We start from the raw sequence: 14,124 nt of genomic DNA on the forward strand, positions 1-14,124 counted from the left end.
TAATGAACTTCAATTTAAGTCCAAAATTCACTATGATCAAATGTTATAACTAACTAATAATATCTTACAATGTTAATACAAAATTGATAAAAATAAATCTTCAGAACAATAATAATTTGAACTTGGTTGAGACCTTCATCACTTTAAAAAAAATCCTCAAGCAATTTCATCTCTAACTTGATGTTAATATGTTCAAAAATAACTTAGTTCATAAATATTAAAGAACTTGGTTCTTAAATAATTGTATGACATTGTTATTTCACAGTGACAAACTAGTTTTGTACACTTGATTCTCTTTCCAAACACCTCAATTATAAGATTTTCTTCATCACTTTTATCGTGACAATATATGTTGCTTCAGTAATTCACAAAGTTACTATTTTATATGAAATAACCTTTCAATTGATAAAAATATCATCAACAATAAATATATAACCATTAAAAAATTTAAGATGTGCAAACACTCAACATAATTTGATTGAAAAAATAATTTTATTGGAGCATCTCTGACATTTAATCTAGCACTACCACTACCAAATAATGTTTTTAAATATTTGAATATAAACTTCAAAGATTGTCAATAAACTTATTCATAACATAAGTTGAACTTGTAACAACAACCACATCATAGACTATATCCTGAAAAATTCAAATAATTATATATCATAAAACCAAAATAAATTTCACTAAACTAATTTTCACATTTAATATGTACATATTATATTAATGCAAGTAATTATATATCATAGAACCAAAATAAATTTTATTAAAGTAATTTTCACATAAATTTTACTAAACTAATTTTGACATGTAATATGTACATATTATGTTAATTTCAATATAATACTAGCCCATGTAATAATTGTTAACTTATTCACGAAATTGTTACTATGTCTATTTTAAATTATTTTCTTCTTAACCGATATCATTTTAACAATATAAAATATATTTTGCACTAGTGTCTTTAGCATTAGCCGCGAACTCTTATCAAATTATTGTTAAACCCCAAATTAAAATACATCTTTTAAGAATTCCTGTCACAAACTTTAACAACTAGATCACACAAAATGAACAACCGAGAGGCAAAAAATATGTATTAAATAAAAGAGTCTGGTGAAAAATCTAAATAGATAAAAGAAATAAAGTAAAAATATAACATGGATCCATTGTTTGAAATGCTTAAATCATAAAAGAAAAACCGTAGCACAATAGGCTTTTTAGATTAGTGGCAACTTAGCTTGATGTACTTTCTAAAGTGACTCAGACACTACACATTACAGGTGCAAGCAGAAAAGGAAACAGAAAAAAGAAAGGGTATTGAAGCTTCAAGATGTATCGAAGAAATAGATCTTACAAAATAAAAAGTATTTAAATTATTTTTGTATTATTATAAATGATTTTATTTGTCTTTATGTATAAAAATTTTAGAATTGTTAATTTAGTTTTAGGTGAATTTAATTATAGAAAGTATTTTTTTAAAATAATAATAATAATAATTAAGAAAAGAGGATATTTCTTTTCACCTTTTGGTCTGCTCCTAGTTTGCGACAACAACCATGGTAAGGCAGACCTAATGCTAGGTGCACTTGTGTGAATCTGTGAATCTAGCTTGGTGCTACCTAGGATACAATGATAATAATGGTTGGTAGGGTAGTGCCAGATTAACATAATAAATGCGAGATTAAAATAATTAAATAAAAATTAATATTTTTTTAATCGGTTTTAATAGATAAAAGTGGATAAGTAATTGAAATGAAAAAAACCAGAGTAAAAAATTATATAAATTTTGAAAGTTTGGGGCAACTAAAATCATACTTTGCCAAAACATATATATAATATTCTAAAACATGAAACAATCTCAACTAAAGTAATTGTTTGTTAATTAATGATGTTAGGATAGTTAAAAGAAAACTCCTGGAAGGAAAATATATACTGAGCCTAAAGATCAGATAACATAAGACAGATGAATCAAATTCTTCTGCAGCTCTCTCTGATAGAGTGTTTGAACCAGCTAATAATACTTTCAATAATCTCTAAACATCTCAACATATTTGCAAACACGCTATTAGATATAGAACTGAGAAAAAACCTAACACAAAAAAAGGGATTAATCAGCCCAAGGCAGAAGGAATTACTGTGATATGCCTTAAAGGGTGTGTGATGTCTGTGCCCCCTGCATGCTGCACAAACTCCGCTGGTGAAAATGTGCTTCCATGGCAGGCACAAATAATGCTAACCTCAGATTTGTTATATCTGTATAGGAACCCATTAACAGTTTTCCCATTGTTCCCTTTTGTGGAGACATAAGGCATTTGAGGGAGTAAGGAGGTGTGAGAGAGAGGCTTAGGGGGCTTTCCCAGGTCACCTTTGTTCTCCATCAAGGGGCTTGAGTTTTCGTTGCACAAAGACTTGTCAACTTGCATTGTTGGAAGTGCATCGTGGCTTCTGGGAGGTTCTTGCTTCAGTTTCACATGCTCAGGTGAAGAGGGTTTTGGATTTGGATTTGGTTTTGGTTGAGTTTCCTTTGCAATGTGCTTTCTTTCCTGCGTGTTGTTGCCTTGTTTGGGTTTCATGGTGTGAGATGAAGCAGAAGCACTTTCTTCAGGTTGGGTTGTTCCTATGCTTATTTCCTTGGAAGTGGTCAAATGGGGTTGTTCTGCCCAAGAATGAACTGAATGGCTGTGGCTATCAGTGCTTCCCCCATCTGAGAAAACATATTTGCAATAATTGTTAAAGATGATAAGATTAAATATCAAAATTGCATAAACACAAGAAGTCAATCTATTCAAATTTAACTTGGCAAACATTCTCATTATTCTCATTAAAAGCTCCTCCTCTTTTTCATGACATTAAAATGGCAACTTTTTCTCTTCAAATAAATTCACTGACTCAACTCGAGTTCAACAGGATAAGGATGATCTGCATTTTTCTTTAAAGACGCATGCAACAGTGATTCACGTTTCATACTTTTTCAAAACAAAATTAAAATTCAATTTAATGCGCATATGAAGCAACCCCACATACCAAGAATGTAACTCCTTAACACTGCAACACAATTTTTCTTTTCTTGATTCGACCTTCGACAGCACCAAACAATAGTTACTTTACATAACTATTACACAGAAATCAGTCAAAAATCATTTTTTTTATCATTACAGGTGCATGAACAGTGTTTGCATTAAGAAACAGCAGAAGAATGACATCGAACATAGGAAGAGCAGAAAAAAAATTTCAAATATTAAAATTAAAAACATATAATCACCTTCACGAGAAGAGCTCAGGTAATCCGAAACCGCAGAAGAACTGCACCGAGAAGACCCGTTAGACTTCGACGCTTTCTTATCACAGCCGTTACCGCCGTCAACTCCACCTGCATTCTTCTGGCCTCCGACCCAGCACGGTAACGGAAAGCCGTTATTCAACGGCAAGTACTGCACCGTGGCAAACTGTTGAACGCGGAACGGGTCGGAGGTTCTCCACGGCGCAAAGCCAGTAACGGCGTTATGGCATTCCGTCTTCTCCTTCTTAAAAAGGTGTTCCCACTCGACTTCGGTCTCCCTGCCGCGCTCCCTCTTCTGCTCCCGCTTCTTCTTGGCCTCCATTCGCCGCAGCGCTTGAATCTCGCGCTTGTCGTGCGGTTCCACGGCGAGGCGTGTGAAGGAATCGGGTTTGGAATCGGGTGCGGGGCCGTGCACGGTGTGCTTGAAAGTGCCTCCAATGGAGAGCGCCAAATCGAGCTCTATCTCTTCAACTTCAACCATGGCTTCTGAGAAAGGTAATCGGTAACATAACAGAAAGAGAGAGTGGTGATTTGCGATTTATGGATCGAAAAGGAAAAAAAAGGGAAGAATTAATTAATCTGATTAAGGGGGAGCGGAGGGACAGGTGGCGGAAGGCGAGAAGGCAGGGGTGGCGGTTAGCGACACGTAACGGGAGCGTTAACGAAGGGTGCACCGCTAAATCCTTTCTTATCGAGGAACAGAGAATGAGAATCTGTTTAGCGAAGGTTCGGAGGGAGCCACGTGGCGGGCGATGAGGGGGAGGGGAGGGGGGACACGTGGCGGAAGGAGGGGGTGGCGCGAATCTCTAGCTGCGCAGCGCTTGAATCTCGAGGCGGGGGAGAGAGAGCGTGGTGCCGCTTGGGAAGGGAGGGACACGTGGCGGAAGGAGGTGAGGTGGGGAGGGGCAGAGTGTGGGGTTTTTGCGGAGGCGAAACGTGGAGGGTGGTGAAGTGAAAGCGTGAAGGGTGGTTTTTAAGGTGATGGTGACGTTACGAGAAACCGAGATTGATTGGGACTCGTTAAGGAAAAGGACACGTCGACGTTTCGGGAGGGAATTTCTCGCGTACTGTTACTTCTATCTACTACTCATCACATCATCATCATCATTAAACCATTAATTAACGTCTCATCTCACCACTCTTTTTCTCGTCATCTTTTCGTTTTACCTTTTCACCAATTTTTTAAATTATACATCTCACACTAATTAATAACCTAATTAATTAATTAATTAACCTTTTTTTTAACTGGTGGAACATATTTTAGATTCAACCATATATTTTTGTACTTTTTTCATTTATATTTTCTTTGTTGATTCATAGTATAAATTAAGTAAGAAAATGTTTTAGACTTTGTTTGGACTAATGTGAAATCGGAGTTTAAATTAAGAAAAAAAAAATAGAAAAGAGAATGAAATAAAGTATTCAAAGTAAATGGAAAAAATAAAAAAGAAGTGAAAAATGGTATAATTTTATTTGTCATTGATTTATTACTTTTAATATTGATTTTTAATTATTTACTGATATTACATTAGAAAAAACAAGGGCGGTAAGACTTATAGTCAATTATGGTAATCAAACCCGATTGATTATGTTTTACCCTATACGATTATGGGTGCATATATAGAATATTTTAAAATATTTTTTATGTTAAAAATGGAATTTTTAACAATGGATAGCAATATTTTTTTCGTTTATTTATCAGTTATTATTAAATAATTTATAATCTAAAGGAATTAGAAACTAAAATCTTAATAGATAATATTGAATACTAATTTAAATTTTTTTTATTATTAATAGAAGTTATTTTAAATATGATAGTATCTAAATTAATTAATATAGTAATTAATTATTTTTATTTTTAAATTAATTATTTTGTAACGATTTTTTTAATAATATAAAATTATATATAAACCCGAATTCATCTAAATAATTATTATTCGAACATTAATAAAAAAATAATTAATTTTTCTAAAAACTACGAAAAAAATAAATTCGTTTTAACGTTTCAGAAATTTTGATTACAATTTGAAATATTTTAAAACTTTCTTAAAGAGAAGAGAGAATATTCAAGTAGATGAGAAAAAGTGAAAGAAGGTTAAAGAGATATATAATAAAATAAGTCATTTCATTGGTACTTTGTGCTTTCTCTTCTAATAAGTTTATGATGTGCTATATTTTTAGGATTTAATTAAATTTTAAGTTTTTTTTTTATAAATTTTGGTAACTTAAATTAGATTTTTATTAAAAAATTGTTCTACTGAGTATTTAAACTTTTTTAATTTTTTAATTGAGTATCTCTCGTTAAATTTTAGCGGATGAAGTATTATTATTTTGTTATGTTATATTGCTTATTTGTATATGTTTTATTATGAATATAAAAATAATATTAATAATATTATTATTTTGTTATGTTAAAGTGTTTTTATTGAGAAGATATTAAATAATAAGGAACTGTTGCAATCACCAACATCAATTATTGGAAAACAGAACAATCTCGTCATTCAATATTTTTTAATAATCATTTTAAATTAACGATAATATTATTTTATACTAACTATAAGATCTCACAAGTTTTTTAAGTAAACAAGATGATGATACAATATAAGAGTCACATCACCTAATTAACCAAAACAATAAACATTAAAAACTCAACTAAAAATATTTTTTTAAAGAATTAAATAAAATAAAAAATTAACAAAAATATATTAAAAATATATAAATTTATGAGTGATGTAAAACTTAAATTAAACATATTTATAATACAACAAATTCAATAGTGAACAACTTGTTTTAAGGTCCTATGGTCCACAACACCTTGTCTAAAGTAACATGCATTCAAAGTCAAGGTAAAGTGACACAAAAAAGTATTGTTGATACACAAACAACAAGAGTTTGGCTAAAGCGTAATTTAATAATTTTAAATTATTAAATTACTATATGTTTCCGTACAGTAAGTCATAGAGTCACATCTCTCAAGAAAGGATAATTTATATACTTCTTTCTTCCTTAACTCTTCGAAAAGAATAAAACTTTGACGGAACACCAACTTCTAAAACGGACAATACTTCAAATGTGATAATTAATCTAACAATTGTCCAACGACTTGAAATCGAATCACTATATATTTTGTATTTCTTCAAATACTTCAAAATAATATTTATTCTATTTATCTTCCTTTTCTTCATTTTTCACTCTTCACTTCTAATATAAACAAAAACTTAGTCATTTACTTTATTCTAATAAATATAAATTTTATCTCAAAAGTCAAATTAATACACTAATAAATATTTAATATTTTATTAATTATTTTAAAAGTAACTTCTTAATACACGAAGAATCATTTAATTTTTTTAATTAGTTGTTTGAAAAGTAATGAAACAGGAGCGTGGGACAGAGGAGAAAAATGATTGATGTGGAAAAAGTGAAGAAAGAAACAAATGAAAGAATGCAAAAGGAGAGAAAGAAGATAATACGTGGCATGGGGTGTGCATGGAAGTTACGTGGTGCAATCTGAATGAAGTAATGCAAGTTACGTGACACGGTGTCAGAGCTTTTTTCTAGCTGTCACTACTTCCACCTTCTCCACTCTCAATACATTCATTCTAAATTATTTTATATCTTACTTTTTTATCTCCTAATCATTCGGTTCAATTACAAACATTTAATATTATTTTTAAATGTTATAGATAAATTTGGTGTAGCTTATTCTAAAAAAATTGTAAATGAATAAAAGTATAATTTGTAATTAGACTTTTTTGAAATACTTGTAATAAGCATGAACATTCTAAATAATAATCAAATTTAAAAATAAAAATAATTAAAAACTATATTAATTAAATTAAATGTTATTTTAAAAATTAAATAATTATTAATACTTAAAATATTTTTATTATTAATAAAATTTTATAAAATAATTTCCAGATTAGTATTAAATTAGATATAAAGGTTTTAATTATTAATATTTTAAATTATAAATTAATTTATAAAAGATTAATAAAAATTAATTTAAAATATACAGTAAATAAAATTTGGGTAACTAATTCTTAAATGTCGATTTAAAAATTATTTTATAAACTTTTCTAAATTATTTTATAAAATATTTTTTAATTTAATTAAATAATAATTAATTATTTTAATATTTAAAATTAATTTTTACTTAATTATTTTTTCAATAAATAAATAACACTATTCAGTAACCTTTTAAATAATATTATAATATTTTTAATTAAAAAAAATAAAGATAATTAAAACATTATTTTTTTTATTAAGAATATGTTTTTTAGTGTATGTAGTGTCAAGTACAGAACCCTTTAAAAAGTGAAAACTTTAGTAAATAATAAAATAATGCATTAACTACTTACAAGTAATTTTAAGTAATTTTCTTAAAATAGAAAAATTTGGTGCCAAAATAGTGGGATATGATATTATTGTTGAAAATTATTGACAAATGACTAATTCTATTGGTTAAATATATTACAATTTAAAAAATTAAAAAATATACAACCTTCTCAACTAAATATGTTGTAATTTTAAACAAAATTAAAAATAGACCAGAAAACTTGAAGCCCCATTGTGAATTGCATATCCCTGGTGAAATAATCACAGTCTGAGATAATCATCACTTTCGTAGTCTGAATCCCACATCATCACAACTTATCATTACACTACCACCCATCACACCATAACCTTCATTGCACATCCCATTTGAACCAAAACTTTAAATCCTACATGAAAACCTAATTCACTTAATTAAATTAATCACTCAAGGAGCTTTTGGATCTTAAGGTGGACGCCAATGTTCCGATCTCAAGTCCGTTGGACAGCATCGCTACGATCAATCACCACATCCGAGGTATTGTCCGTTTTGGGAGGTCGGTGCTCCGTCACAGTTTTGTCCTTAAAAGGTGCCTCGGTGGGTTGAGGGAGGAAGGAGTATATAAACTGTCATTGGTCTCGACTCCTAAGCGATGTGGGAATATATTGACGTGCGGGAACAAATACCAATATAAAAATTACTCTAATAATTTTTTATTAATAATACAATCACTTTAAATATCAATAAATATTTAGTTTATAAAATAATATCTAACTTAGTCAATATAATGACTAATTATTTTGTGTTTTTAAAGTAATTAATATTTAATGATTTTCTTGTCGTGGTTCCAGTTCAAGTATGTCGTTGATATGACATTGCCATAAGTGTGGGGGCTAACAAGGTGGTTTAGCAGCACGTCATTGATATGACCGTTGGGCTTGTTGCAGCTGCGACCAATTGCTCCCCCAACTCATATTAGGATGGTTCCTCCAACCTAGATTGTATTTGTTAGAGAAGAGATCATTGTTGTATTGTTGTTGTGTATTATACAGTCTACTGTTAAAAGAAAATTCAATAGACGGTCTACCATTACAGTAGATGTTGGCATCATATGCTTGATGGTACACATTAATTACTGCTTTCTCCTTTAGCTTCATTTAATGTGGGACAATAATCAATGTAATCATTATTGGAAGTACAAATCCAACATATTTTGCAACCATCTAAGGCATGACTAGTTACTTTACCATAGTCACTAGATCATCTAACTTGATTTCTAATTTTGACTGATTAGCACATTTAGTCCACCTCTCATGGACTTCTTTAATCACCATTGCAAAGTTGCTTCTAGTGTTGAACTGATGATTTTTTGAAGCCATATTCTAAATTAATTATCTAGCTACAATTGAAGTTTTATCCACCAAATTTCATCCATTAATAACATCTATCATTTGGTTGTCCATTGTTGTTAGCCTTTTATAAAAGTACTGGATTAGTAGTTGCTCATGAATACGGTGATGTGTACAACTTACAGATTTTCTTGAGTCTTTCTCAATACTCATATAAACTATCTTCATCTAGTTGTTTGATGCCACATATCTCCTTCCAAATTGCGGTCAGTCAAGATGCATGGAAGAAATTTTTTAGGAACATCCTTTTTAAGCTCTCCTAGGTAGTGATTGATCCAGGTAGAAGATAGTACAATCAGTCTTTTGTTGTATCTTGCAAAGAAGAAAGGAACATTTTCAGCTTTATATGCTCATTTGAGACTCCAAACAATTTCATGGTGGTGCAAACGATATGGAATTTCTTCAAATGTTTGTTCAGGTCTTCATCTACAAGACAACGAAACTTGAGCAAAAGATGGACTAAACCAGATTTAAACTCACACTATACATCCAAATTAGGATATTGAATGCATAAAGTTTGTATATTCATATCAGGTGCAACAAACTCTCTCAAAATTCTTTCAACCATGGTGTTAGTTTCAGAATCAAGATAAAATGAAATAAGCGAAGAAACAATTAGAGGCTCTATCGTTAGACCATCTATCAACAAAAAATATTGAGCAAACTAAATTGTCTAGCTAGCCTATGCATGTTTATTCAATTTCTAGTTCAAACAGATGTAATTCACCTGGATTTTTTCTAGTCATACACTAGATAAACACAAATGTATATGGTCAAACCACAACCTATTAAACACTTATGAGTAGGAAGATTAGATGTTTTTTTCCTTTTTTCTTTTTTATTTATTTTATAAAAAAATATTAATGCAGAAATTGAAAAACTATACAAGTAGAATGAAACACATGGTTAGATATATAGAAAATGAAAAAAATAATGTAGATAAATAAGGCAATGCAGAAAAATTGCAATTAAACAGGAAAATTGAGGACCAAATTCAAATTGAATTCCTCGACAACGACGTCAAATTTGATAGTTGTCGTTTAGTAGTCAAATTAAAAACACTTCAACATAAACCTTATAGTTTAGTGATAGATCGCCTAACACCAAAAAGTTGATAATATAGATATGATCAAATGACCCCAAGTTTTCTCTCAATGAACCGAATAGTAAATCAATTGATCAGTGTTCAAAACTTATCTATAAGAAAATATTAGAAATAACAAGAAAGATAAAAAAAAAGGGTTTAAATATGTTTCACAAAAAATTAAAGTAAACAATTAAAAATATTAAAGAACATGTTGAGTCAAGCTCTTTCAACAATGAATTATTCATTAGTTTATAAAAATGTATCATTAATTCAACCATCAAACTAGAATCGAATTGACTAAGCATGCATAAGCCAAAACAATAGAATCTAATTCACGTAACATGTTTCTCCAGATTCATTTAGTACTTTACTCGTCTCCATGCATCTACTAATAAATTTTTTAATCTTTTACCTCTTGTGAAAACTAATGATAGAATTGAAAACTAAACAAGATTTTCAATTAAAGATAGAATTCAATCATCAACATGCATTCAAAAACAATTCTCAAAAATAGAAATTAAAACTCAAAAAGACCATATTGTTTAATACAACCAAATATTGAAAAAAAAACTTTAATTGCACAAAACCTCTAAATTCATTGTGAAATTACAAGATAATCAATCCAAAAGAGTGTAGTCTTACATATGAAGGCGAAAAGAAAGAAAACTAAGATGCTTTGTTTTTCGTTGTGTGAAGCTTTTTCTTGTTTACCCTTACCCTTGAATCTCATGTATTTTTTTAGATGATTTCCTTCCAAGAAAACTATGATTCAAGTGTGAGTAAAATTATTCTCATCAATATGGATAAATAGGTTTCCAACTGGACCTTGTTTGAGGGTCAAACAGTTTTAGAATATCAAGTAAACTCACGATTACAACTCACGACTACAACTCACCAAAGTTGGCACCACACTTCCATGCAAACATCTATTCAAGGCTAGCATATATAAAAGCTTGATTTTACATAAAATTGCTTGACATGGGACTTCTTATAGTAGGCGTCAAACTCCAATTTCTCTTGTTTTAGTTTAGACTTTTGTAATTGGACTTATAGACTTAATTAGAGCTCATATTTGTACTCATGTTTAGTTTAGATTTCATAATATATATATATATATATATATATATATCTTAAATGTTCTCTAAAGATATACATAAAAATATTTTTTTTTAGGTTTATAGTTTTAGTTTTTTTTTTCATCATCTTTCCTTTCTTTTTTTCTCAATTTTATTTTTGACTCTTCCTTTATCCTCTTATTTTTGTTTTCTATTCTTAATCAATGAATAACTAAATCTCGAGAATCAATTTACAAAATCAAGATCAAACAAGTCAAATTAAGTTTTGCCCCATCGCTTAACGTTTCAAGTTTGTTATTCTTTTCTCTAATTTTGATTTTGTACACTTTATCATTATAATTTGTGTTTTTATTTAAAAATTAAATTAAGAATGGATTAAATCTTGATTTTATTATTAGAGTTAATTATTCAAACTTTGATTTAAATATTTAGAGAAGTTTTGTATGAGAAATTATTTGGTTCTTAAATATGTCAATTAACCTTTTCATGTTCTCTTGATTTTTGTTTTTAATTTCAATTTTTGCTTTAAGTTTTTCAATCCCTAGTTTTAATTTTTACAGATAAATACTAAAAATGGAATACAATATACGTGTCTTCTAAGAATTAACTTAGACTGTACTCTATATTGAATTTTTTTTAAAAACTTATAATTAATCTTTAATTTTAAAAACAATATTAAAAATCAACTACCTCGAATAAATATTGGTTTATGAGAAATTTGAATGAAAAATAATTCAACAAAACAATTATTGGACGAAGCTAATCAAGATGCAATTATAAAGAAGTTATCGATTAAAGAAAATAGTAATACAAGTTAGTAACATTTAAGTAAGTTTAATACAATCAAATTGTAAGTTTATTATTTTTAAAATATTAACTATCTTGTATTGAAAAATATATGCTATGTTTAAAAAATCATTAAATAACAATTAATTTAAAGACAAAATAATTAATCATTATATTGAATAAGTTAGATACTATTCTATAAATTAAAAAATTATTGATATCTAATATAGTTTCTATTATTAATACAAATTTAGAAATTAATTTCTAAATTAGTATCTAACATTAGCTACCAATATTTTAGTTTCTAATTACTCTTTTTTTATAAAAAAACTATCATGTTAGGCATTATTATGAATCTTGACATCTCAGTTAGACATCATACATTATTATTAAAAAAATAAAAAAAATAAAGAAAATACAAGCAAATATGAAGGAATAAAGAATTTTAAGAATAAATTGGATGAAAACCTATTATACCAATGAAATTTGTCTCCTAAATAAAACATAAATTAACAAGTTTGTCAGCACAAATATTGTATTCACAAAACACGTCAGAAATTATAAATCTTCAATAAAAACAATATTTATTCTAAAGAGTCCAATAAACATTAATTTTAGTAATAAATGCAATAAACTAAGGTAGAGTCATGATCTATCTAATTAGTGTCTAATCCTATTAAAAAAAAATCATATTTTACTTGTATGGGTTGTACATAACTTCATATCTATCTAATTCCAAGAAGGTCTATTTTCGTCATATTTTTTCTCCTTTAATTCATACTCTTCTAATCCCTTTTAAATATCAGTTTCTTTTTAAAAAAAAACGTTCCTTTTTTTCTTTTTTTAATTTTAAGATATACATTTTCCAATTATACCCTAAGTCTAATTAATATGAAAAACAAAATTTCTTCATAATAAATACAACAACAACGCATATGGAAATAATATAATAGATAACTTATCTAAAATTATATTAAAAATAGAAAATTTAAATAATTTCTTTAGTTTAAATGAAAAAAAACGATATTAAGTTCAACAACACTAATTAAAATACCCACAGTTAGGAAATATGTTTAGTTATTTATATATATCCAAAAATAACTAAACATATTTCCTAACTGTGTCGAGAATATTTTGAAACTTCTGATTCGAAATTTAATTAGATGAGTTATTTTCAATTTGATCAAAATGGCCAACAAAAAATTAACCAAAATAAAAAGTTGTTGTATATTTTGTTATATTTTAAAAGATTAATTTTTTATTCTATTAATTATTTTTTGAAATCATTTAAATTAAAATTATAAATCCACCACTCTTTAAACATCTCCAAAATCTGATTGGCAAATCAGTTTTTAAGGTAGTTTAATATATTAGAACGTTTTGATAATTTTTTTAAATTTGTTTTAATTTTTTTGTCCATTTATCTTAATTACGGCTCATTAACGTGTTTAAATTGCATTAATTCAGTTGTTCCATAGTTATTAATTTCATTATATTGAGAATTTTTTCAACACACCAAAAACAAATATCTTCGCATAGGCCTCAGACACTTCTCTTAAATGGCGTATTCATGTCGGACACACGTATCAGTACTCGTAGAACACTTATCGGTGAAGTATTTAATTCAAAAAAATATTTGTTGGATTTTAAAAATTCTAACACCTGCTCCCATAACAATCTGAAACATATTTTTGCACATAAATATTTATTTTCAATTTATATAATTCAAAATTATATAATATATAGATTTGTATCCCGTGTCCTACATTTTAGAGAGTATAAATATCTTCGTATCTGTATCTATGCTACATAAGATGTAACTGAACGTCTCATTTTATGTCTCATTTTATTTTATGTAGTCATTTTTTTAAATGAAGGATATAAAGACATATCCAATAGACATTTTTTATAAGAATTTCTTGAACTATTTTTTATTGTCTGGTATTACTTTTTTTATAGTTTCTATAATGTTATATTATTTTTATTTTTATAAAACACATACTAAGTTTTGTTTTAATGATAAAAAAAATTGAAAAAAAACTAAATAAACTTATTTTTTAATTAGATATTCATGTTTTTATTATGAAGGATTTAAGTTGAAGAGAGTTGATATGTTATTTAATATATTTTCAAAGGTAAATCTATTCAATGGGTTGTTAAAGTCAAGAAAA

At 28.0% G+C, this 14,124-nt stretch overlaps 1 protein-coding gene across 1 annotated transcript; it reads right to left on the reverse strand.

Annotated features, from left to right (window-relative positions):
• Nucleotides 1-1,915: 1,915 nt before the first annotated feature.
• Nucleotides 1,916-3,940, reverse strand: LOC137819564 (ninja-family protein 2). The gene is made up of 2 exons (XM_068623449.1): nucleotides 3,263-3,940; nucleotides 1,916-2,704 (listed from the first exon to the last, which is right to left on the reverse strand). The coding sequence occupies exons 1-2, from the start codon at nucleotides 3,759-3,761 to the stop codon at nucleotides 2,112-2,114; spliced, it is 1,092 nt and encodes a 363-aa protein (XP_068479550.1). The 5' UTR covers nucleotides 3,762-3,940; the 3' UTR covers nucleotides 1,916-2,111.
• Between the last annotated feature and the right edge of the window lie 10,184 nt (nucleotides 3,941-14,124).

Source organism: Phaseolus vulgaris, chromosome 10, assembly GCF_000499845.2.
Source record: "Phaseolus vulgaris cultivar G19833 chromosome 10, P. vulgaris v2.0, whole genome shotgun sequence".
Lineage (NCBI taxonomy): Eukaryota > Viridiplantae > Streptophyta > Magnoliopsida > Fabales > Fabaceae > Phaseolus > Phaseolus vulgaris.

Bases quoted from the DNA above. Each gene is read 5' to 3' on its own strand.
- LOC137819564 (XM_068623449.1), bottom strand. From the start codon at position 3,761: ATGGTTGAAGTTGAAGAGATAGAGCTCGATTTGGCGCTCTCCATTGGA. The intron at 2,705-3,262 runs GTGATTATATGT...ATGTTTTCTCAG, and splicing joins CCTGAGCTCTTCTCGTGAAG to ATGGGGGAAGCACTGATAGC.